The 27394-nt window shown below is 40.7% G+C and overlaps 1 protein-coding gene across 4 annotated transcripts in view; it reads right to left on the reverse strand.

The window, feature by feature from the left end:
• Positions 1-15558: 15558 nt before the first annotated feature.
• The window catches only part of LOC113025470 (netrin receptor UNC5D-like), a 181782-nt gene continuing 169946 nt past the window's right edge, over positions 15559-27394 (reverse strand). For all 4 annotated transcript variants that reach the window (XM_026173238.1, XM_026173235.1, XM_026173236.1 and 1 more), the window contains 5 exons: positions 25058-25288; positions 20848-20997; positions 19441-19605; positions 19031-19209; positions 15559-16897 (listed from right to left, as the gene is read on the reverse strand). In XM_026173238.1, the coding sequence (XP_026029023.1) occupies positions 16699-16897; positions 19031-19209; positions 19441-19605; positions 20848-20997; positions 25058-25288 (924 nt within the window). In that variant the 3' untranslated portion in view covers positions 15559-16698. The remainder of the gene's footprint in view (positions 16898-19030; positions 19210-19440; positions 19606-20847; positions 20998-25057; positions 25289-27394) is intronic.

The raw sequence follows: 27394 nt of genomic DNA on the forward strand, positions 1-27394 counted from the left end.
TGAAAAACAGCAGCACAATCATAGAATAAACGAAGTACACAAAATACTCTTTTTTCAGAACTATGTCAATAGGTCCTGAGTTCCTACATGCTCCCAGAGAGCTGTTAAAAGAAAGTTTGATGGAAATAAAATGTGAACTATCAACATGTGTGACTTTGAAATGTTCAACTGGCATCCAAATCCATACGAGGATATGGAGTAATATATTATGGAAACAGGGATGTAATACAATGAGGCGAAAAGAAACCCAAACAGTGCTTCAGTTTATGGAGAAAGTCAGCTACTTTTTAATGACAACATAACATTTTTCCACCATTTAGACTACATCACAACAATAAACATCCTCTCAAATGTGGTTCCTGCTGACAACATCTTATCTGGAATGGGGTTGTGGTCTAAAGCCTGATGTCTAGGGAGCGGAGGGGGGGGGGGGGGGGGGGGAGCAGAAGATATCGAGGCGTACCTACATTAGACCTTGCCGGGTTAATTTGCAACACATACAAATAAAGAAACAGAGCCGAACAACTAGTATAAATAAATCACATGCCCTCCACTCACTCAGACAGGCATGTGACGAAAGAAAGATTGGGCAAGTTCTAGAGACATTTAGAGTGAATGCTGTGTGGCGTGTGTCTCACTTCTCATTCACCAGCGGACAGACCGATTGCTGTGTTTTGAAACATTACAGTGACTAATTAAATGTCTTGTGACCAACGGCGCACTCGTGAATTTTACAGGAAAGTAGGGAGCCGAAAGGAGATTTTTGGTTTAAAAACAAAAACAAAAACCGCTTGGGTAAATTAACTGCTGATTAAAAACTGAGCGATCTGGTCACAGATGAGTTCTCACGCCTGGCAGACCATCTGAGAAAAAAATACAGAATTCACAGTCCTCTCCCAGCTGTGTTGTTTATTCACAGGAAGCTGCTGAAAAGTGGTGAGACTTAAAGCTCCAAATGGAAGCATATTTCACTGTGTATAGACAGAAACATTAAATAAACACGAACTATCAAATAAACCGTGTAGTTTTCTCTAGAAGTTGATCGGACTTGAAACTCAATCACAGTAACAGGAACAAACAGCATAACACTCATCCAGTTGTCCAACAGATGCAACTTATCTGCTCCCCCAACGTTCAACATGTGTTTCAATTAAAACTGTCTAGGAAATCTCTATCTGTATCTTCCACTTGGAGCACATCCTGTGCTCCTCCTTCTGAGGTCACAGGCTACGTGCTGAAAAACAGGAAGTGTGTGATTGAGTTATTTGCAAGCTTATCCTGAGCGAGTCTGTATTAATGGCTACTGGGTTGATTAGTTCACATAGCAAACTTGTGGAAAAACAGCTTTTCTTTTCTTTACAGCTTGTCCAATTTGTCATCTTGAATTTAAGGGAGAATCTCTGACCTCTTCAGAAAGGGATCTTTGCTGGATAAAAAGACGTGCAGCTGAGGGATCATTTGCATAGCCTGTGTGGGAGTAGTGTGATATAGCACTTCTGTTTTTACAGTACCGCATAAAAGTCTTGAGCTACCCTTCATTTCTTTATATTTTGCTATAGGAAAATTGGAAATGGGTGGAGCAGATAAAACATCTGCAAACACAAATAAACATACAGGATATAAAGCAAAAACACCATTTGTACAAGTCTAATGAGCTTAAAAGTCAGTATTTGGTATGACCACCTTTATTTTTCAACACAGCCTTTAATTGGTCTTCAGAAATAGGTGTGTTGGAGCCAATCAGATGCTTTCCAGATGATATTACATGGTAGATTAAAAATTGACAATATTTTCAGCGTTCATAATTGCATCAATTTCAACAAAATCCTGAAAAGCAGTCCAAACCATGACAGAGCCTCCACCGTGTAACAGATGGCTGCAGACACCCACTGTTGTTGCTCTCTCCTGATCTCCTCTGTACATATTGATTTCAACCAAAAATTTCAACATTTTTCTTCCTGTTTCCCTTCCTTAAAAATACCTTCTTGGCTGCCATCCTTTCCATTGAGACCCTTTCTGATAAGGCTTTGGTAGATGGATCAGGTGAAGTGCATCCTCAAATTTTTTGAGGACGCACTGCAAGGCAAGTGACGTGCTTTTGTAACAAAGTGCCTAAAAATACAATTACAGTTGTTTCTTTGCTCAGTTGTCTGTTATGTGTACATACAACACTGATTCATCCCTTGAGTTATGTGTCTTTTTAAATGCTTGAATGACTCATAGGTCAGTGTTAAGTGGCTTAACAAAAAAAAACCCAAAAAAAAAAACAGCTCTGAAAATGGTCATGTACAAAGACTCGGTGAGTCAGTGTCCAAAATAAAACTTTGTAAGACCTTCAAAGCTAGGGATCACTTTAAAATGAGAAATTAAAGAAAATCTAACTTTTTAGAAGCAAAATATAAAGAAGTGAGCAATGCCCTGTGCACTGTATTGCATATCTGTAGGTGTACGTATGCAACAGATGAGGTTTGTTTTTTTCTTTTTAAGAGAAGTGACCTACGGGTGAAAAAAACGAAAAAAATAAATAAAGGGAAGGGAAACCTTCCTGAGCGTCAGTGACTTATCTTGTGACGCCATTGTTGTGCATTGTTTCAATTGTTGTTTATGAGGGATGAGCAAAAAAAAAAAAAGTGACAAGGAGCTGAAATAGAGGATGTAAGCCTTGTGAAGATGACTGAGATCAGATTATTTGAAAAGCAACAGAAGAGCTGTTATGTCACTGCAGCATGACTGTTGCCGTGTCCTGTAATTGTTTCTGATTTGATTTTGTTATAAACTTAAAAGAAAAAAAATGCATAGCAGCGACTTCTGGATACAGAATTGTCTAAAAATGTGATCCACATTCTTTGGAGAGCAGAGACATGCGGCCTTGCATCACTTCTTATTTGTTATACTGCACATTAGAACATCAAACTTAGTTTAATCATTTAATGGTGGACTTTAACCCCTGACGCCTGTTATATAGATTGAATTAAGACAAATAAAGCGTTCATATTTGTAAGAGAGGCTAGCATTATTAAGGACTGCACTCTAAACATACAGTGGTGTTCTTTAAGAGCTTTCAGCATGAGCAGCAACAGCCAGAGGGTGGTTACTGTGTTCAATCAAAGCTGAAAGTTTGTACTGTGAATGTTGTGTTTATGTTCCCATCATCTGTGTGGAGGATTGGAAAATGAACTTCATCTATTACAGTCCTCCTTCTCATTATAGACACAGCAGTGGAGAAGAAATGCATTCACACAAATGGTGTTATGTATTCAAAACACGTTAAGAAATGAACCTGCTATAATCTATGTTACACATAAGAAAACATACCAGGATTACTTTTTATATAAAAGGGTTGTTGTGGGGGAAGAACAGTCAACCAAAAGTGTGTTGAAGCAGCATATGGTGCTGTCTAATTGCATTTTAGGGACACATTATGCACGTTTTTTAAACAGCGTGGCTTCGTAGTACCAATATGACTGCAGTTCTGGATCGTAGCTCATTGATCATAGCTCATCAAAACCACGACATCTAGTTTGGGCATCCTCGTGAATTCAGACACTCAACAAATGAACTTGACTTACCGTTAGTCAATTATTTTGCGATAAGATGGCTAAACTATTTGCCACTTCAGCCTTGCTCGAGTCACACCGGACGAGTTAGGAGTAATAGAGCTAGATCGGGGTGTAAATTAGATGCCTACCTACCAAGTTTAATGGCAATCGACCTGCTAGTTTTCACCTAACCCTAGTCACAGACTGGAAACCAGGTAAAGAAAACCTACTGATTGCATGATTAAGGCAGAAGCTCGGCTGGTGATAAAACTGGTAGAAATAAACAGTTTATGTATCAAGAAATCAGCTGATTTATTAGTGCTGTTCCCAAGTCATCCAAAAAAATCAGTTGTCGCAAATTTAATTTAGATGAAAGCAGTGTGCTTTAAAAAGACTCAAGGTTTTTCCCCCACACATAAATGCTGGGCAATGGATATTTAGGCATATTTCAATGTCCAGCACAAGCATTCTTGAATGTGAGGTTTTTTGTTGTTGCTCAAAAAGTAGGGGTAAGGAAAAAGTTTCACCTTGAGAAACTACAGACAAAATGTGTGTAGGCCTTGACTCCAACACTGACACTGACAATGTGAGCTTTGCAGGAAGTATAGCACATCACACAACATATGGACGAAAAGTACTGGGCCACACTTTTAATTTTTGAATTTGGGTGTTTTCAGTCTTATTGCCTCAGATGCATGCTGCCCAGCGCCATTTGTGAAATAAGGGATCACGCTGAAGTGCTCAGTGAATTTGAGTGTGGCACTGTAACAGGAAGCCATCATTGCAACAAGTCTATTCATGAACTTTCTTCCCCCCGATATTCCACGATCAGGTGTAAAGTGGTATTATAAGCACTGAGGTGCACAGTCCGTAAATGTCTCCTGCAGTCTGTTGACTCAAAGAAACTCTTGGCATTGGTTTGCATGTATGACCACTTCCTGGATGTAATGTATGTCCCATGAAGTAGATTTACATAAAAAAGGACAATTTATTCTATTGCTAGTAATATTTGATACAAGATTAGACTGCAATAGTGAGGATAAGTAAGGACACGGGTCTTGTGAAAATTGCCTTTGTGAATCAATGTCCTCTTAGTAGTGCCGGAAAAAAAAAATCAACTCATGCCAAATTCCTAAAGTCATTTGACAAAAACAGAAGACACGTCGTGTGGGAGTTCCTGGCAAGATACACTGGAAATACAGTGTCAAGTGCCTTTGTGTCAAACCAATTAACACTTTGCTTGAGTTAGAGAAAAAAAGGGTTAATAGTGGTGCCGATGAGGGAGAGGGAGGGGGCGAAATAAAGGAGCTGTCACAGAGCAAAAAGGAGGTGTGAGAGAAAAGCGTCCGGACCGGTTTTGTCTGGTTAAAGACGAGCCGTATATGAAGGCCGCGGATTATGACTGAGTGAGGAATGCTCGTCTTTGTTGAAACCTTTGCCCATGATGTCATCAGTACTTTCCCTGGCACCACCTGTGGCAGGATCCACAGGAGGAGGCCAGTTTAAAGCAAAAGCAATCACGCTGTTGTAATGCGCCCCAAGTAGTCACCTGAGTCCGCTTTTGTTTTTACATTTTTATAATCGCATTTCGACAGAAGGCAGACTTCACTGTGTGCAAGGCCACGAAGATTAGCTGAGTGGTGAACCGTGTAAACCCTCCGACAAATGTGGGTGTTTGTCTGAGCCGCGTTATAGGAATGTGTGTGGGTGTCAGGGTCTGTGTGTCTGTTGTATATACTTTGCGATTTGAGAGAAAAACGGGGAAAAAAATGGCAGAGAGTGTGAAGTTGATTAAAAATAGAGGCATGGAGAAGAGCACGCAAAAATGAGACAGAGCGTCGAGAGAACTCCAGCAGACAGAAAAGGAGAGCACACTGGAAAAAGTGAGAGGGAATTAAAGTGGGACTCGTGGCAGAGCCCACAGTGCTGATGTTAGCTGTCTGATCCACTCAGAGACAGTTGGCAGCAGCCTGTCTACCAGCCGCAAATGTACAGTAATTCAAAGCATGCGACGTGACGCCGTTCCCTGCTAGCTGGAGCTGCAGTCACCCACCCACTCATGCACACACACACACACACACACACACACTGAAGCAGTACACCCTGTAAAAGTAACAAATGCACTGAGTGCTCCATTCCACGTGATGCAATTATTCACAGTTCCATAGCAAATTTTGGCTGAAGCTAATCTCATAACTAAAAGGCATGGCGCCTTTTGCAAAAAAAAAGAGAAGAAAAACCCAGATCTTCCAAACAACTGCGAGGAATTCATCTGGCTTCCTATCAACCAACGTTTAGGACAGTTCAATAAACTTAATATGTGATAATCGCTGTGCACTACATTTAGCAATGTCCAAATCAGTCTTTGACAACAACTTAACTGAAGCTTCTGTTTGAGGCTGTTTGAGATGAGAGAAACATTTTGTACCAAGTTGAAGCTCAAAGTTCAAAAAAATGTTCTTTAAAGTATAGATGGAGCTGGCATATTAGCAGCAAATAAACACATGTGAGATTAAGAGCCTGCGGAGGGTGAAAAGAGTTGGTAAAAGGAAAATAAGATTCCAACTTTTGTAGGTTAGTTCTCATGAGCTTCACATGACTTGCATTTAGCCCCCCCCCCCGCTCCTCTCTTCATTCCCTTCTTTCTCCCTCTGTGCTGAACGCTCACCCCCCTCCTCCCATCCCCTTTCCTCTGTCACTCCCCCCCTCCCCTCGCCCTCCCCTTCCCCTTCCCTAGCCCCTTCTCAGCGCAGCACATAGACTTCCTGTGTGTCCTGGCCTGAATGGTATGTGCATGGAGTGGGTGTCTGGGAGGCCTTTCATCCAGCATGGAAAGAAAAGAGAAGTGGAGAGAGGGGCTGAAAAAAAAAAAAAAAGAAAGTGCGAGAAGAGAGTCATCTTTAATGACTTTGAGTCAGAGCAGTTGTCCAGAGACACAGAGTGGGTGGGGCATGGTATAGAAGGGGTGAGAGGGCTATGGCTGTGCCAGGGATTTGTGTGCGCGTGTGTGTGTGTGTGTGTAGTGTCTGGAGGGGAAGAGAGGCCTGCTGGGAAGGCCTGCAGCCTGCCTGTTTGCCTTCCTGGGACAGATGACATCCGGCCGGGAGATCGCTTGCATGGCTGAGTGACGATACTCAACTAGAATAGATAAAAATTAACTTAGAATTCGAGCTCTGCTGTGGGAAAGTATAAAGTAATGCAGATCAAGCAGGATTTGCAAGGACAAAGTGACACTTGTGCTTCACAGAGTCTTGCAGTTACTGCAGCCTCTTGGGTGAATGTTCCACTGCTGGTGTTGGCAGACAGGGTGTAGCTGCCTGCTGACTGCCAGGCCTGAGCAGACCTTACCTACACTGTGAAGGGGCACATACAAGTGAGGCTGCCTCATGTCATGGAAACAAGCTACAGTTGTCTCTGTGTGCACATGCGCACACAGAGAATGTTGAGGCATGTCTAGACAAGATAACCTTTAATAGGAAGACGGCATACAGTGCCATCTGCTGATTGGACTGAGGTTTGATTGTTGCCATTGTTGGCATTGATTTAATTCATATAGATGGATCATTTTTTGGTTTTTTAATTTAACAGTGATATGTAATATTATAAAGAACCTAAAATATCAGAGAATGTCAATTATCTGATAATCCAGCTGTTGGCAATAATGGGGAGGAAGAACTTCTTTTTAATAAGAACAGACTTCCTGAAAGGAAGAGAGTTCATTCATCAATGGCAGTAGACAAATTTTAGTTCTAGTCCAGCGTTCCTTTATTTATTTATGTTATTGTTTATTGCAATTATGTAGATGCAGAACTAAAAGTAATGCATCACACTGAGCTCAGCTCTCAGCTTTCCCGTGTTTCATCCTACCTGGTGCTTGGCGGAGGCGTTAGAGCTTCCTGCAGCACAGTGAGCTGCGCATTGCTGCAAATTAATTTGCCACTAACTACTTTTTTATAAAGTGAAAGTTAGTGGGCTTATAACAGGGTATTCAATCATCAAACAGCCATTATTTGAACCAAGTAGTTATTAGAACAAACCTGTGTTTTAGAGTAAGGGGAAAATCATTAGCACCAAGATGCTTTTCATAAAACACAGTAAATCCTTTACATAACTAGGCTTCTATATTAAACAGCAGTGTTTAATGTTTAATATTAATGTTCACAGCAGAGGTATATAGGTTTTAAATGAATTCAGACTTTAATTTCAGTGTTATGGGAGCATGAGTTCTCATTCATTTACCATTTTCAGTATTAGAGCTATAAACTAGCATCAGTAGTCTCAACTCAGTATACTCAAGTGTTACTCATGGTTGTCTGCTGAAGCTCTCAATTTCAACACTTTATATTTATGTAACCGTTACAGTGCAGTACTGAGTGAAAATGATTTACTGGAATTACCCCTGAATTTCCATCTTGTGCTATTATACGGTCAAGGTTTATCCATCTGTTCATTTATTTCATAGTGATTAGCAAATGCTACCAAGCTATGAAGCTAAGCAAAGTTAGCGGCTATTTGTTCCAGAGGTGTGGACTCGAGTCACATGACTTGGACTCGAGTCAGACTCGAGTCATTAATTTTATGACTTCAGACTTGACTTGAAAAAATGTTCTAAGACTTGTGACTTGACTTGGACTTTTACACCAATGACTTGTGACTTGAATTGGACTTGAACCGGTTTACTTGAAAAGACTTGATATTTTACCCCAAATATAAAATTTAACATGCATATTATATAGAGATTGAAAATGTGACGTCATTCACGGGTAGAACCGCAAAGGATTCTGGGAACTCGTGGCAAGCGGTACTAGCGCACGCAGGCTTTCAATTAAAATCAGTTATACAGCGATAAAAAGAAACACAAAAATGGCAAGAAGCTGTTGTATTATTAACTGCAATAGCCGGTCGCATGACAGCCACGGGAAGCCGACGGGTAAAGAGATCGGTTGTTATCGGATTACGTCGTTGAAGAGAAATTGTTCGAGCCATGTTTCCGAAGTAACAAAGACGCGACGGATGGCCTGGATTGCAGCCATTCAAAGATCAAATATAACGTCCCAGAACCCTCCAGCTCACAGGTTAGTCTGCTCCAAGCATTTACACGAAGGTCAGTGTTTTTTAGTAGTTAATACGTCATTTTCATAACATAATTAGTGATATAGGTTACAAGCAAGTCTGGCGCTGAACAGAAATTGTCGCGCTATGCTCCTTTGTTTATTGTGCATAAATAGTGAATTGTCCTGACACAATATTGCGTTTCGCTTCTGTTATTATGGTACATTGACAAAAACATATACTTTTATTCACAGGATAAAACAGGTTTTTTGTATCACTAATTGCCCAGTACGATTACAGCATACAATATTGTTGTCACTGCTACATTTCTGTGATGGGTACCAGAAATTATTTCCACTACTAATTAATTACCGTTGAGCTCAAAGGTCCTATTAATAAACGGTTAACGATTGTGTATTTATGACGACAATTTGTGAGACTGGTAAACTTATGATACGTACGATGGTCTTTACTTTCTACACGGTGCATTTCAAGGTCCTGCACCCATCCGTCGGTAAACTGTACCTGGGCTTGTTGCAGTGACCTGAAGTTACTAAACTTCATGAGTGTATGCGCTCACTCCAAGAACCGTATGATTATAAATATGCATATAAATATGCTACAATGAGATAGCTGAATTCATCTAACTAGCAAATGTTGTCCAGGCTACGTTGGTGATACAGTTTTTTTTAATATGTATGATATTTTTGTCATGCGATTTTAAAGCTGGTCCTACAACCGCATCCAAGAATAACATGCAGCTTATCTCAGAACTGTCGGTGAAAATTATTCTTGGAGCTAGGTTTAATTGAGCTGCATTTTAAAGAGGTGCAATTTCACAATTTGTGTATATTTTCTAAGTTCACTATTTTGTCATGTGTTGAGAAAAACACAGATTTAAAAATTACATGGTCTAATATTTACATTTAGCATAACTGCAACATTATTTTTTCGTTTTTTTTTTTTTAAAGACTCGAAAGGACTTGAAATTCAAAGTTTCAGACTTGTGACTTTACTTGGACTTTTACACCAGTGACTTGAGACTCGACTCTGACTTGCCTGACATTACTTGAGACTTGACTTGAGACTTGAGGATAAAGACTTGAGACTTACTTGAGACTTGCAAAACAATGACTTGGTCCCACCTCTGATTTGTTCAGTAGTACTGCAGCAAAGTTTTTTCTTGCTGCTCTTGTTGTTGTGCATGTGAGGATCCAGACGTTAGGATGTAGCATGCAGCATTGCTGTGTCTATCAATAAGCTTGTTTACAAATGCCTCATACTTTTTTCTATGTTGACTATAAAATCCTTCAAAACAAGTTTAATTGTGAAAGAAAGCGAATTTCTCCTTCTCTGTAAGCTCTTCCTGTCATCGTCCTCAGGTTATTTGTTGTTTTGGCGGTTTTGAATTCTTTGCGAATTGCTTTATTGTTATGCCTGAAGTTTTGATTTTGTTGGATTTCTTGGTTCCTTTTTGGATTTCTTTTTTTTCAGGTGATCGCAAGCTTTATTTCCAGTGACACCTTTGAAGCTTTCATTTCTGTTTTTAACTTGTGATTATTCTAGTGATGAGTTTCAGTTTTGCTTATTTGAGTACAGTGAACTCAGAAACCAGTTTGACATGCCTGGAGTTCTGTGACATGACAAATAATTGTGCTGCAAGCAGCCATCAGGAGATGGTTATACTCAACACTGGTCATAAAGGGATGGCCTTGGCCAACAGAAATACTCGGCTAGGCTGTGATACATAGTTGGTGCTAAAGAGCCAAAGACTGCTGTTACAAGGTGGACTGGATCCATGCTTTCATATTATAGATGCCAAATTCTGACCAGGCAAAGTCTCCAATCATCTGTTGTCCAATAGCCTCAGCTTCCTGATGGTGCCCGGTGTGGTTTTCTGCTTCTGTAGCCAATCTGCTTCAAGATTTGATGTGCTATGTATTTAGAGATGCTCTTCTGCATAAATCGGTTGTAACAAGTGGTGATTTGAATTTCTATTTAACCCAAATCACAAATCTGCCTGGTCAGTCTGTGGCATCACCAGGGGATCTTTTACCCAGTGAACTGCCGCTCGCTGCATATTTCCTCTTTTTCAGAGCATTCTGTAAACTGTAGAGAGGTTTATGTGGAAGTAGATCAGCGTCTTCTGAAATACCCAGAGGAGTAGTAGCAGAAGTAGAGTTGCTGCTACATGATTGGCTGATTAGGTACCTAATAAATTGGCCAGATTTAGGGCAGTTTAGCTAATCTGAAAGGAAACTGATTGTATCCTAGAGCAACAACAAATAATACCGTTTCACTGCATATTTATTTCAACACAATACAGTATATACAGTTTGAAAATTTTTGCAAAACTTTGAAAAAAAATGGGAAAAAGGACAAAGAATTGGCCCATAGGAACATCACCAGTGACTGTTCTCAACATTAACATTCATATAGCACTTAACTCAACTGTTTAGCACAGAAAATGCATTGAAATGTTTCCAACTAAACATACAGAAAATGCAATAAATTATATACAGAACCTTCTGAATAGATACTGAACATACCCAGCTGTTCGATACAATAAATAGATTTGTAGGATGCTCGAATTTTTAAAGGCAGCAGCAGAAGTAAAAAAAACAACCGAAAGAAAAAACAGTAAAATGAGAAAGTTTTGATTGAAACTGTCACCACGTTTCATGAACTCAGATCATTTTACTTAAGTTAGCATCTGTTGTTTTTCTCCCAAAGTGTCGATCTTAAGATAGTAGGCAGTAAAAAAAACCCCAAACACTTTACATCACACTCTGAACAAACTGAGATGGTAGCACTACTATAGGCTGGATTCTCCAAGGACACGTTATACAGCTTTTTAAAGTATACACATAACTCTCTTTCACACTGTCGCACATGTACACTCTGAGTCATTGAGTTTATGGAAAGGACACTGATGGGCACAAAGCGCATCCTCAATCTCTAGCTAGCTTATCGCCACTGCACGTCTTAGCATCGGAGCTAGCAGGTTTGAATGTTTCAGTATTCTCTGGAAACACCTCTGCAGTGTATATAAGATGTATGCGCATGGCATCAAACAATACAGCTTGCATATAACAAATTGCAACTAACAAATTAGTTCCTTTGATATGATGTATTATAATAATAATAATAATAATAATAATAACAATAATAAAACATTCTGGACAGATTTTTCCTATGACACCAAACCCACACAAAGAGGCACAATTAGTTAGAAAACTCATTTTTGTGATGCACAACACGGGTAACTGTAAAGCTTCTCAGTTTTGTTGTGACTCCTGTATGCATGTGTATACGTGTGCATATGTAGGGCGAGAGGGAAGCTGGCTTGAAGTAGTAAAAGAAGATGGAAAAATTTGGCATTTGAACATTTTCACTAAAGAAAAATCTCCAAAGTTCAAGGTATGTGAGACACTGAGTGGACAATCTGGGAAAAGGGGAACATTTGGCAAAGCAACACCTTCTTGTCCAAATCTTGAGCCAAAAAAAGTCTGACAAGTTTCCTCCTTCTGCCAAAAAGAAAAAAAGAAAAAAAGAAATTCTGTTAATTTCCAGAAACAAAATCCAAATGTCCAAAGTCATTTTTAATTCAAGCAGTGTCCACAAAATCTTTGCGAGGTGGCATAAATCAGAGAGTTGTCACTGTTTGTTAGAGAGCTGCATAGCATCGTGTGGTTCCTTCCCTGACTAGAAAGCTCACTGAAAACTAGGGAGAGCAGAGTAATGCTGATTCCACATGGAGACAAAATGACTTAATAAAGTATCTTCCACTCTGATGTAGAAAAATGGATACTGCCCATTGGCAGGTGCTCGGTGGTTTTCTGTGCTGCCAGAAAATACTGGCTATATCCCGTCTTTGTGGGTCAACCTTTCAATCAAGACTCACAGTCCTTTTCTTTGAATACAATTTGGTTGCTCAGTAGACCATCAGCTTTCACCCATCCACTGCAGCATTCTCAAGATGCTCAGCTTGGAGAAATGGCCTTTTTCAGGCTGTTTGTATTACTGCTAGACTTTCTGATATTTCCATAATAATAATGTGTAGGGTGGAGCAGCAGTACCAGAGCGACTGACTGTTTTCTTTATAAAAAGGCTCATCTCTGGCTGTATTTCTCATCAATTCAAGCACACATATTTTTGCATGCCCTCCTTCCCTTTATGCATTCTTCTCAATGTGATGTTTTTCTCCCAGTACTTGCCCTATAGAAGGCTGTAGATGGCTGGAATGGTGTGTATTTCTTGAGATCTAAAAAGACCCGAGCTAAGATACATCTGTAAATACGGTAAAGAAAAAAAAAAATCATAAAAATTGAAAGCTAATAGAAATGATTTGCCACACAGCAGCTTGCAGAGGATGCAGGGCAGATCCAGCCTTTCATCAGAAGTCATTTTCAAGGAGTCAGCTCAGGGAATGATGATGTATCAGTGGGGTATGTGTTAGATTATTTTTTTTGCTCTTTGGTGAGCAACTGCAGAAAAATGTTTAGCAACGCAGGCCAACGGTGCAGCTCTGCTGGAGATCCCCTGCACCAAACTCTGAATAGGTAAGATTGTTCTTCCAGATGATTCCTGCACTCCCATATGTGAGCATGCTAAAAGTTGGCCCCGTTCGTGTGGCAATGGAAAGTATCTCCTGATGGCAAACAGAAGAAGCAAGTATGGGAATAATGCAGCTGCTGTAGAAAAACAGCACTGCACGGACCAATTTCTTTTCCTGTTCATACATCAGTTTCTATTACTTTACTTGTTCACTATTGGGACCTGATTCTAATTTTGAAACTCTTTATATTCCGTCGTAAGTTTGACAAAAATCTGCTCCATGTAGTTTTCTCACAATTGAGAAAACCTGTTTTGGAGTGAATGGAGTTCAGCTGTTGAGCTGTAGCTGATGAATCAAGAACTCCACTGCTGTTAGTCCTCATTCAGCAGATATGCAGGTAATAGATGTCAACAGCATTACAAAGACATGAAAAATACATTACGATCTGCCTTTAGTCAGCATGGTGCTGACTAAAGGCAGATCGTAATGTTATTTTGCTTTTCACACTTTTTATAAACTGGGAATGGGGGAATCTGAATGGGAAAACTGAAAAGACAGGAACGGACACTTTACACTCTTCAGAAGATACATCCAAGAGTAAAATATAGATATATAAATATATATCTTTACTGTACTGTGAGCTGTGTTTTTAAATGCTATGTTTAGATCCTGACTAAACGTAAGAGGTCTGACTCAGCATGCGACTACTAAGAGGGCGTCTGTCAATAAATTTCCTGCAGTCATGACTGCATTCCAAACTTTGGTCAGCAACTTTTTAGCTAATAGTGGAGAATCAGTCCAACTTATTCTGTGCTGTTCTTTGATGCAGACAGATAGAAAAACAAGGTTTGGATATGTTTGCTAACTGTGTACAGGTTTGCATTATTTTCAGTGAGCAGTCGTGGGTAACTGAAAACAGATTCCCAGCAGTTATTGAATGAACTGCATGTCTTTGTGCTATTTCCACGATGGCACGAATCAATAAGAAATAAATTTTTTAGTATGAAGCCAGCATGAGCACTTCAATCTGCATCTTTTTCTGCCAGCTTGACCACAAAGTTGGGAGGCTAAATAGAAGAACTGTTCCACATGTTGAGAAATTCACTAGATTGCACACTAGTTTGTCTGTGGAAGGATACAGCCAACGTGGATCAATAGCAGACCATGACAACTGGATGGTTGTCAACTTTGCCTCCTCCCAGCAGGGGGCTTTCGGCTCAAATCACTTCCCAAACACCCTATACATATTTGGAAGGATATATGCATAGTAGTAGGCATTTTCTCTTGGTGCCAAAGTGGATAAGTAAAATCACCACACAGTAGGAAAGCTGACTGTGAGCGTACAGTATTCTCAACACGTTTTCGTGTGTTTTTGCAATATTTGACTAGGCGCATGCTAGCTAAAACTAGCTGCACAAGCTGAAATGATCTCAATTTAGTTTCGGGACCTGACCTGACCTGACCTCCATAGGCCTGTGGGTTCAGTGTCCTCCTTAGTCATCCTGGTTACCACAAATGCGTTTTTCATTACCAAATTGGATGAATTAGTTGAGCAGTTGAAGTATAATTGTGGAATTCAGCTGAGGGGACACAGCGACTTTACTAGGTAAGCCTGGACTCCCAGAACCTAATGTTGATGCTGGCTACAGCTAGCAATAAACTTAGCCTTTAGCTTAAAGATACATGGTGAAGCGATGGCATATAGTCCTGCATGTAATCTAATGTTTTTATAATCAAATTTTACAGGTAGGTACTTGAGATTTAGAGGTACCTTTGGGCACATGCTGTTACTCCTATGCAAGCCTTGCTATTTCTCTCCATTTTCAGCTGTAATGCTAAGCTAAGCAACTACCGGCTGTAGTGTCAAATTTTCAACATTCTTGGCAAACTATGTGCGATGGCTGAATTTCTCAAAATGCCAAAGTATGCATCAAAGTAAGAAAGAAAGCAGTGCTCTTTCAACATGCTGCTTTTTAAAATGTTTAAACCATGTCAAACTTTGTGGAGTGCCGTGGAGCACAGGGTCTTACTGAGCAGACGAACTCTGCTGAAAGTCTTCATTAAGAATTTAAATCCATCAAGAGTTTTAGGCATTTAAAAATATTTGAGCCTTTCAAGGGGGGTTACTAATTTAGGCAAATTTGATGGGTTAGAACCAAGAGACTGTCAGATATTTCTCTTCAGATGGAGTTCAAACAGCTGCATGATGCAACACCAACATGGCAATGATCTGCTGTCCAAACTCAAATAGTGCATATGTATATATTTTACACCTTTCTGAAACTCTGCTTAATCTCTTATCTGAGTTTTTGAACATGGACTGATTTCTACCACTGTGCAGCATGTGGGCTGTCTGGCCTTTCAGAATTCAATTCATTAAGCACATGAAAAGAGAGTGCCAACGCAGAGTTCAACACAAAGTCACTTTATTAAGTTGAGGGGGCAGCTGGAGCAACCGAATGTGGGAGCTTCCTGATCAGGATATCTTTTTTTTTATCTTCTTTTTCAAGTGGATGCTGCCTCTGCTTGGGAAGATCAGACAGGAGTAGAGGGAGTAAGAGATGGCAAAGTGTCTCTGAATAACCATTTCCTGGTATTTGATCATCTCCATGCTCCAGAAATCTTTTTTGTTTTCGTTTTACACACTTCTGTCCCCACTGTCTGCCTGCTATGAGGTCACTCACAGTAAAACGTAATTTTCCTCCAAATTAAGAAAAGAGACACTCAGGGATGGACCTCTGGCTGCATTGCTATATGAGGCACAGATCAGTGGTGGGTGAGTTACCCTCCTCTGCTGTCGGTGCTTTGACAGTGGACTCTGTCTGTTGAGCTGAAAAAAGTGTGTAAAATGACTCTCAAAGGCATTTAAAAAGTAATTTCTCATAAATCTCCATCTCCTTAGGATGTGGACTCCAGGTCCTTTTATATACTGATCACTGTGGAATAAGATGTTCTGACAAAATAAAGAGCCAATATTCATTTTTTCTTTGTGTTTTTAAAAAGCTTCAGCAGAAATATGTGCAGAAAAGAAAAAAAAAGCATGAGGTGTCAGTGACATAAAGAAAATATGGCATTACACTAAACATTTTGACAGCCCAGATGACTGTTTGAGGGCAAGTACCGGCACATCCAATCCTGGGAGGTCACGGCACCAACCTGATTGGCAGCTTCCTTAAAACACACTTTGTCTTCTTTTCACAGGCTTCTGTAATCCTTCAACACAGGGTATCAAATTGGTCTTCAGAAGTATCAGAAGTTGACATTTCTCAATGAAAGATGAATGTGTGTGTGTTTGTGTGTCAATTTGATATGCCTTTCCAAAGTTTCTTGGTGCCTCCTAATAACACATCTCTTGGTCATTTCCTGATTTCCTTCTGCCTCTATGGTTCATTTGGTTTAACAGAGGTGTTCCTTTAGTAACAGTCAATAATTAAGTTGCCCTGCTGGCCTCTGTGCATCTCCTCCACCTCACTGTAGGTTAGCTACTACACCTGAACATAAATGTTCATGCAGTAAAGGTTCATCATTTTCATCTGATGTACAGCCACTCTACGCCAGTTTTGTGAATTCAGAGTCCCGTTCCTCTTTGCTGCAGCTCAGAGAGACCGCCTTAGGGGAATGAACCTTGCTGATTTCTTCCAGGGCACTGGCCAGAGAGTCCAGGTCCCCAGAATCCGGGTGCTGGGCTTCCCATAGAGTCAGAATCACTGATGACGGGCTCTCCTGACATGCAAAGTAGCACAAGTTCCTGCAGAACAGGAAAAATCGAACATTATAATATTGACGATGGATAACAACCAAGTGAAGTAGTAATGAGGCGATCACTTTGCAGTTATTATGCCAAAGATGCCAATGCAAATCACTGAGGTAATTTTGCTTGTTCTAAGTACATATTTTTTTAAAAAAGGCACGATGAACAAAAGATGAGACTAAAAAGAGGAGTCAAAGCTGCAGGAGCTGGGATATCCTGAACTTTGTGCCTGAAATTGGTACAGGGATTTGTGAATATTCAGTCTAATCTTTCAATAGACCCTTCTTGCCTTCGAAATGGCAAATTCCTTTAAGCTTGTGTTATTTACAATTGAACATATCAAACATATCAAGTGTTCAAACTGTGCATTTTACCATCCATTGATCCATCCATCCAATTCAGGGGCTGGCACATCTGAAAAGGCACCATCAGTGCTAAAAGGTATGTACAGCTTTTAGAGGAAAATATGCTCCCGTCTAGGTTACAACCTTTTCAGAAAAGGTCGTGCATACTGCATCTATACATCACAACTTTGTAGCCTGCTTGCATTTCAGACCTTTCACCAACTGAAAATATTTGGATTTGATAACTATTATAAATCCTCTATCAGACAAGAACAGATATTTAGATAGATATTTACAGACTGTTAAAAGAAGAGGGGATGCTACAAAATGGTAAACATGGCCCTGTCCACACTTTTTTGTCAAAGTGAGTCAAAATGAGTCAATATTTGTCTTAAAATGGCACATTTCATATGTTTTCTATGTTCCATTTTTAATAACACGGGCTTAAGAGAATCATTGCATTCTGTTTTGATTCACATGGGTTTGTACGATCCTTTAGGGGTCGCTACAGCAGATCATCTGCCTCCATCTCATCCTATTTCTAGCATCCTCTTTTGCCACACAAACCCTCTGCGTGTCTCCTTCAACAACTCCATGAATCTTCCTCTTCAAGTCCAGCCTGGCAGCTCCATATTTACCATCCTTGGATAAATATAACTCTTATTTTTTAAACAATGGTAACAATCAATAAAAAAAATAATACAACACACCAGTAGAAGAATAAAATTAAGCCACACTTTGTTGTGTGGTTCATGAGAAAACAGGCTTTAAATTCAATCTCCACTTATTTTCTTCCTCTGATGTTGTTACAGCACCTCTCCAAGAGAGTGCACTGTTTCATTACAATGGGATTTCATTTGTTGCCTTCTCCCTGTCTTTGCCAATCTACTTCCCACCTCTGTATGCTGATGTTCCCACACACTCAGAGAAATAATTACAAAAATCAGCTTAACTAGGTAGAGACATTCCCATTAGATGCTTCCTGGTGTGTTTGGCTGGGTAGAAAAAGCTCAGAAATCCTTTTCCCCATTTCTCAGTCACAGGTGTTTGTTTTCAGACTCAGCTGAAGCGAAATTCCATAATCACACAGTTTCCCGTCATAGCTTCTTAGTGAACTTTTTCCCTCTCATGTGTCTCCAACTGGCAAGATGGAGAGTGTACTCACTGTCAGTACTCTCTTCCTCAAGTACTTGATGGAGCTGGGTGCACAGATCTAAAGTCTTCGTGGCTATAAGCACTTGATTATTGACTTCTCCTTTGAAGCACAAATAGAGATCACCCCATCAACAAACAACTGAAATCCTGCACAGCCTACGCAAATAACTGACCTGGCACAACCTCTCGAGAGGCTGGAGGACGGAGCACATGCAGAGATGCTGCTAATGAGAAGTGCTAACATGAACACATTTTCTTGCCAGAGGCTGGCCTGTCAGCAGTCAGAGACCTTTCTTCAGATTTCTACAAAACACTGCATCTCTTCTCTACAGTATTCTGGCTGTGCCTAACATTTCTCCCTTTCTCTGCATGTGTTTTACGATCTATAATGAAACTGGCGGTGTGGCATGTTATTGAAGGCTGGAGAAGATAATTTCTGACGTGGTGTCTAAATTTCAGATTTAAACAAAAGTCTTCACAGTGGGAACAGTGTTTACATTATGGAACATTTTCCATTTTCTTCCTCGGACCTAAAGAAAACATACCTGCTCTTTTATTTGACTCAGCAGTATGTAAATGGCAGCTGAGGCACGAGAATGAAATGCAGCATTCAGAGTATTAAAACTCAGACCTGTCTATGTGGAGCTTTTGAGCCAGGAGCTGCCAGTCCTTCCCGTTGGCATTTGCGGTGTCAAAGGTGGTGCTGATCCGCTGACGGATGGACAGGGGGATTTTAAAGGCCCTTGACCCTGTCTGGGAGGTGATGGTACAGTCCGACTGCGTGAAAAAGGGAACCACTCCCTTTTCATTCTAGTAGCAAGACAAAAAGTAAGAGATGTCAGGGTGATTTGATGCAAAAAGTTTCTCCTCCTCAACGTGAAGACAAGGACAAGGACTTTGCAATCTATAGATGAAAAGCTCCCTGAGAGGCTCATTAAGCAAGCTCTTAAATCAAATCAAGAGTTATTCAGCGCAGTAAAAGAACCTATTAACAGGCCGCATGACTGCCCACACACCACGCCTTCTCTGAGTGCTACTCACCTCCACTACAGACGTGTAGACCTGTAGTATCTGCTCCTTGCCCGTGACCTGTCGGATGCTGATCTTGCAGGAGAGCTGAGACGAGGAGTGGCTGTATCGCTCCAAAGTGAAGGCACACTGCAGGGGATGCTGGTTACTGGCCCACACCTGAGAAAAGGAGAACTCCTGCGGAGCAAGGAGAGACGGGAGGGCGGACAGGATGAACATAATGATGAAAGGATTAGGCTGGTGGAGACAACACACTCATTAAATCCCCACTAAAGACATTTGTTATTTGAATCCTGCTTTGCCACCCGCTTTGCTGTTTACATGATTAATTAAGACTGAACGAGCGGCCTCTTTAGCCAATCGATGATGTTGCCTAATCAAGAAGTCTACCCATCAGAAGGAGCACCGGTGGGTGTTAGAGCCCTCAGGATGTAAATACATTCTGCTAACCACGTGTAAAGGCTACAATCATTAGTGCAAAAACTTAACTACTGCTTGAGAAAAAAATGGTTAAGTTACAAATGCACGAGCATTCTTAATAAAGCAACTAAATACCAAACTTACCTGAAAGTCCAGAGATGGTCAACATAACGACACTACTGACATCAAACACTTCATTAACTTATTTTTAATTTTCCACATTTTAATACTCCTAATACAAAACCCATACATGTAACTGCAACCTGTTGGATCAGGAGCTGTGCTGTGCTGATGGTATTAGGGCAGCTCGCACTACATTTCCTCCAAATAACTGAAAAAACTAAAAGTAACAGAGCTATGCAGTCTAAAAGGTCCATTTCACCTTCAATTACTAACTACTGTGTAACCCAGACAGTGGTGCAGTAAGAACAGGTCAAAAACACTGTTCTACAGATGAATCATCCTCTCTTCAGATCCATCAGACAGCGGGACAAACTCTTATAAAAGCCTCCTTTAGACAAGAGTAGTGTCTGAATGAAAGCCTGTCGTCGTCTTCCCTGCAGCACCCTCTCACAGCGGCTCTTCCCTGAGAAATCCTAGTTAGTATACTTGGGGCATTATAACAGGCTAATTCTGCTAATAGGATGTCACTGGTGGGATAAACATCACGGGGGAGAGCAGAACATGCAGCATGGAGACCCCAAGGAAGATAAGCATGATATGAGAGTGGGTGTGTGTGTGTGTATATGCCTTGCCTGGAAGTCATAATTAAGTTCGTAAGGGTGTGTGTGTGGGCGAGATAGCCAGCCATAGTGATCCCCTGCTGTGCCCTTGCTGCTGTCCTCTGGCTTTGATGTGACCAAATAAAAAAACAGGGAAGCTGATGAAGGTGCACAGCTTCCTTCATTGTGCATGACCGTGACAAACACTGAACATGCACACGCAGTTAACACATGTCCTGCTTTTGACTCGAAACGATAGAACACAGGAAGTGCCTACCTGGCAGGTGGTGAAAGGCTTGATGCTCCAGAGCAACTGTGGGACATCCTGGATGGATACCTGGAGGCTGAAAGTGTTCGCCTTAAACAGCATCATTTTAGGCTCCTCCAGCAGCCGCCCGCCCCTGCTGCGCTCGCCCACTGCCACCTCCTGATAAGGAAAGGTGTGACATGTTTTTTTTTCCAGTGGTGGGGTACGGGTTAGCAAAGTACAGGAAAAAAAGGTTGTTAAGTGTCAGTGTGTCAGGAAAAAGACATAAAGACAAAAGAGCACAGATTTGAAAACATGCACCAATGAATCAGAGCCAAAAGTTCAAGTTGAAAAAGGGAAGAATGAAAGAAACTGAGAACAGCTCAAACAATTAGTTGATTGAAATTAATCATCAGCTACATCAGCCTTAGTCTTTGTCTTTAACACTGAATTAAGTCACTGTGGATTTTGAACTGTTGGTTGGAGAAAATGAACAATTTAAAGAAATTTGTGAATATTTTCTGACAATTATTGACCAAACAGCAATGGTCTGATGAAAGTAATACCCAGCATTAACAGTCAGATTTGAACTAGAACTTTTCAGCTATTTCCCTAAAACCAGTCTGAAAAATGTGACCAAACATTATATTTATTTTTCAAATGGAAAAAAAAATGGAAGAAAAACTCTGTTTTTTCCCCCCCTGCCAGACGGGCTTGCACTCTTTTAGAGCAACTGTGACCATGAATGTAAAAACATCATTTTTATGCTTTCAAAATGTGCCCAGACTGAGTGGGTACTAAAAATACTAAAAGCTCCCTCAAAGCAGAGAGAAAATTCACAATAACAATATTAATATGCAGAGTGACAGGAACTTACTGTGCTCCACAAAAAAAAGAGAGAAAGACTGCGTAGGTTCCCCATTTATTTAGGTGTGGATAGGTAAGTTAACAAATGAATGGTCGAGGGAAATAACAGTGGGAATGTCTAGTGCATAGCCCTGAGACGCAATGACAGCCGCTGACATAACAAATGCTTTTCTAAGCTTTCAAAGCAACTGCCTTTAGCTGATGTTTGTTACAGCTGCTCTCTCTTCAATCTTCTTTCTCCAGGTAAAATGCCCAAAAGGGTTTCAATCTGGTGAGGTCTGAGTTGTCACTGATAAAAGCTTTGGTTTCACAGCCAGTGTGTTCGGTGGCCACAGTCTTGTGAGACTGGGAGAGCTCCTTTGTACGCAGCCAAACAAAATTTATCTTCAGATTTCCTCCTGCTGCTGCCGTCATCTGCTGCATCATCGATAAAGGCAAATGAGCCGCTTCCAGAGGCAGCCATGCTCTGACATGATCCGTGTTATATTGATGCAGTGAAATAGTTTGTCTTTCTCCATACTTTGGCTTTCCATCACTTTAGAAACAGTTAATTATTGATTGATTGATTGATTTTTGCAAGAGGCTCCTTGATGCTGCTTTCACAGTCTCCTCTGAGCAGATTGTGATGATGATGATTGTGCCACTGACCACTGTGTCGAGGTTTTCGTCCGCAATCGCTGTTTTTGTGGGCAACCTGTTTATTAAGTCCACCACAGCTTTCCTTTCCGTTTTTGTCTTAAGACCTTTCCACAATTGATCTATTGCATCTGCTGTACTCCTCAACATTTTTTTTGTTTTCTCTAGTTATAGTGTATTTTTTTAAAAGTCATGGAGCATTTTCTGGGTGCTCACATTGATGTATGCCTCCCAGCATTCTTAACAGATAAAAAGACAGAGTAAAATGAAGGGTACACAGCTGCTGCCACCTTTTACGTGTTAACGATGCATGTAGTTGGAAACATCCGGGGCAGCGACTCACAGCTGACTTTTGCACATATGAACAGAGAGACATTAGAATGGCTAATTGTATAAAATTACTAAAATATTCAGGAGCTTTCAGAGCCAGTCTCTGGAAATTTATTCGCCTAAAGCAGCAAAAGCATCAAATTTCACTCTGTTGTTGAAGGGCTCTGTATGCGTGCATGTGCTGGCGTGTGCTCGACTTGCATGTTTGTGTTTACATCTTCTGTATCTTGGATTTGCAGGGAAGGGTGGGAAAAAGAGCACAATGCAAACGACACAGGCTGCCTTGAACCTGATCGATTCCTGCTTCAAGCTCACAGGGGAAATTATTTGTCGTATGGAGCACAAACAAAGGCAAAAAAAAGAACAAATGAACAAATAACCAAGTCTGACTGATGGAGAGGTGGAGTAAATTGGCTCTTGGCACCTACATCCAATTTCTCTTTGTTCACTTGGAATTCTGCCTCTGGGGTGGAGCCAAAAAATTCAAGCAGGCCGAGCGGCTAAGGGACAGCTCTCAGCACAACTTCAGAATAATTGAATTAAAACAGCAAAGAAACAATCATTGAAAAAGTCGTGTTTTAAACTGCAGCATCTTTTAACAAAGAGGTACATTTGTACTTTTGAGTCTGGCTTTCGCTGCGAGGAGAAAGGCAAACTTTTCATCACTCAAGAGCACACCAGTGAACTTGTGCACCATCTCAGACTGTGTCTGATTCTAAGACTCGTCACATGGAATGCAATACTGAAACACATTTAATTAACAGAGAGCAAATTAAATTACTTAAAGAAAGGGCAGAGACGCAACCTTGAAGCATCTGTTGTCTTTGTAATTAAAAGTCCCTCTTTGTCTCTTCAGGCATCTCCCAGCGGCTATGTTACAGAACATATCTTCAGTGGAGCACAAAAAAACTCTTCCAGACAGCAAATCTTCTAGACAAAACCACCAGCAACTTTCCAACTTTAAAAATGGCACCTTCTTTTAACTTACAATTAAAATACATTTAATCTCCAGACCTGATCCTGCACCATTAGAAGATTTGAATTTCATCAAAGGGGGAAGATTTTTATTAGTGGGACACCAGAAGGCTAGGCTCATTAACTCTTTTTTTTATGAAGGGTACTATGCTGTCATGTGTGATCATGCTATAAAGATTCAGGCATTTTATTTGTTTAAAAGGCAGTGAGAGTTAGAGGTTTTTTAAAAATCATCTTTTGGGCTTTTTCTGTTATTACATAGTACATTGAAGAGGAAGCAATAAAGAGAGAGGGAGCCACCGAGGGCTAACAGGTCAAAGTGGAACCCAGGCTACTGCATTAGCTTTGCAGCATATTTTACATCTTACATAATCTATTCAGACTTCATTATACATCATAATTCTAAGGAAATAATATTGGTCACCAGGCTAGCAGCATAACTCTGTGAATGTAGGTGTAGAGGTGAATTCTCTGCTCTTGAACTTTTCCTGTAGTACTACCACTAACTTTACAAGGGAAATACTTTGAATTTGTTACTTTAGTTATAACTCTGCAGGTCACCTTTAATCTGGTCAAAATTTTTGATTCTCCAACGCTCTGTTTAGCTAAATATTAGCATATTGCAATGATGACATCAGCCTTAAGCTAAATCACAGCCGCAGTGATGTTCAGCAGCCTTTATATGACTTCATGTGTACCACTGAGACAAGTTTGGCCATTTCAAACAAAACAGAGTTTGTCCTTCCTTTGTGTTTTCTTTTTTTTGTGTGCTTCTCTTGATGTTGCATGAAGGGAAAATCATGAATCTATTTTGTTTTTGTGAAGTTAAGCAGTCTTTTTACCATTTGAATGCAGTTCAATGAGTATGTCAATGAATAAGTGAATACGTCACAGGTCAAAGCGACTTCAGTACGTACAACAGGAGGAAAATGAGTCAACCTTCAAAGGCACTTTCGCTTTTTTTTTTTTTTTTTTTTTAGCAATAAGTGAAGGCATCACTGTTCATTTTTGATGTGGTTTAGGCTGCCTTCAGATCAGTAACACATTCAGCCCTTTACTAGGTGGAACTGTCACTTTCAGTTCAGAACAAAACTAGCCTGCACCTGCACAGGAGCTTAATAACTCAGCAGCAGGCTGTTTACATCAGACTTATTAGATTGTTTCTGTCACTTTCACAGTCTTTAAATAGACAAAGAAGACAAAAATGGAGCATACTGTGTGTCTTTGTGGAGCATCCAATGGCGCTCTCAGCCAATAGTTAGTGGTGCTCCACTGATAAAATCAACTGAGTAATCAAGTGGCAAATGTAAGTATGTGAGTATGCTAGTACGAGTTGAGGTTTATTGATAAAATTATTAATGTAGGAAACACCTACATTCATATAATGACCAGGTATATTCCTGATCTTCATCATTTCTCTCTTCCCTCTTACCTGAAATGCATGGGGTGTGTCGTCCACACAGTAAACCCTGAGGGTGAAGCCCAGAGAGTTGCTGGCATCCGGACTACCAAACACAGCCAGCCTCAGACGCTTGCCTGCCTCCTGATTCAGCGGCTCCCCCACCAGAGCGTAGCGACCTGGATGCTCCAACAGCACATGGCACTTCTGGGCCTCCAGCAGACAGTAACAGGAGGTGCTCTCCTCGTTTACAGACATCACTTCCTTTGGTGGTAGGGACATAAAAGGAGACTAATTTAGGTCCAGGATTAAATGTAATATGCTTTTTCTTACTTTGGTTATATTATGCATATATGCACACATGATCCGCTGCATTGGTGAATACTCACATTAAACACGGCCAGAGTTTCAAACACTGATATTTGTATATCTTCAAGTAAGCCCTGTGAGCCAAATGCTCTGGCTACAGAATGTTTGAACACTCCAAGTCAGACAGGTTTTTTTTGACTCTTGGCTCCGTATGATGTCAATGAGAGCAGATAGCTCTGGCTGTGAGTAGAAGCCTCACCCACCTGCTGCTCAAACCCTCTGTTTGCAAGGGGCAGTCAGTCGGAAAAAAGCTTGCTTAAAGGAAAAGTGGAGGGAGCTAAAACAGCTTGTTTCAGACAGAGGATTAACTGAGGGGCTGCAACGAGGCACAGTATAAGTTAAATAAGTTTATTTTAAGCTGTCAGTCATGCACAGGAACTCTAGTAGAGTCCAAGGATAAAAATATGGAGGTGTTAAGTATAACGACTTCAGTGGCTTAGTAATTAATCATAAGAACACTGTAATATTGGAATTCTGTCATACTCGTGATTTTTGATGCATCCTGAGTGATACTGTTGTTGAAAACGGGTTTCAGGAGGTTGAAAAAATTCTAATGTGTCTGTCCAGTACAGTCTGCTTTTTATTTTTTCTCTCTGTTGGCAGGCACCTGCCTTCAGCGACGCATCTTTCGATAGCTTCATTTTGAACAATGTGTCTGCTGACAAATTAAATCTATATAAATGTCACAAGGCCTGAAAGGACCCGGCTGGTAGCGCGTCACAGACCCCCAAGGTCAAGCAAAGGTCTTAGTGGCTCCAGGGCATAGTGCTCTTAAATTACTCTCAGCTTTTCAGTAATGCATTTCACTTGTTAATATGAAGACACCACTTGACTCTGCATCACTGTGCTCAGCTGTGCTGCAATCATGCATGCTATATGTTCTTTAGTAGTGCTGACTGTAATGCACATAACTGCATTAAAAACCTGCTTTAAGTTTACAAACTAAAAGCTTAACCACATCCAGCCTGTATTGGCATGATTAAGGCAATAGTTTGTAAGCTGACTGCTTGGACATTATCTCATTGGCCACCATTTCCTGTAGAAAATAAAGACAAATAAAGACTTTGAATGGTCATGCAGTTAACCAACAATTCACGGGAGCCACTGATCAGCGTTTTTGCATTGCTGTTAGGCATTTTATTAAGACACTTTGCAGACAGTAACTTGGAATCTCTCCCTCGTACATAGACTTAAACAGGACCAGGAGCTGTGCAAAGCTGAATGACGGCCAAATGAATAATGACACATCTCACTAAACAGATGGGGATATAGTAACACTGACAAAACGGATTAGTGGGGCGCAGTTGTATCCAACGGCCAATTGCTACTCATCTTGTGCTCAATTCTCCCTAAATCACCTTTGGAACATAACTGTGACCCACAGGTTCCCTCTGCATATGGCCTGGCTGAGGCATATAAAGCAATGTAGGGTAATTTAGTGTCCCATAGCTTCCTAAACCTGCCCCATTAGCGCTGGAGCAGACATGAAGGATCTCCATGACATAGCTCATCCCCGCCAGGCAGCCAGGGAAAAATGATAGAGTCAAAATCTAGTGTACCAAAGTGCAGACTTTAATGGGAATGGCACTGAGAGGCAGACACAGTGAAATAGAAGCGGAGGTGGAAGAAGGAAAGAGAGAAAGAAAGAGTGGAAGAGGAACCTCCATCTCCCATTATATCACTAATTCCAGAGATTAGATTTTGAGTAAGCATCCTGTCTGAGATAAAGGCCTCATTATTTCTCAGTGACAGAGATGGTCCACAGCTTTACATTCAAAGAATCTCTCTGCCGTTCTGCCAGAGTCTACCTCCCCCTTTCTGTCTGTTGAGTCCTTACTCTTGTTTTCTCTCCTCTCTGCTGGCATATAGCTCCCACCAGTGATGGGTCTTTTGATAGCTTCCTTTTGAGAAATGCGTGTGCTGACAAATTACATCTGTGTAAATGTCACGCAGAGTGAAAGGACCCGGCTGGTAGAGAGTGACAGACCCCCAAGGTCAAGC

This window comes from Astatotilapia calliptera, chromosome 7 (assembly GCF_900246225.1).
Source record: "Astatotilapia calliptera chromosome 7, fAstCal1.2, whole genome shotgun sequence".
In the NCBI taxonomy this organism is placed as follows: Eukaryota; Metazoa; Chordata; class Actinopteri; order Cichliformes; family Cichlidae; genus Astatotilapia; species Astatotilapia calliptera.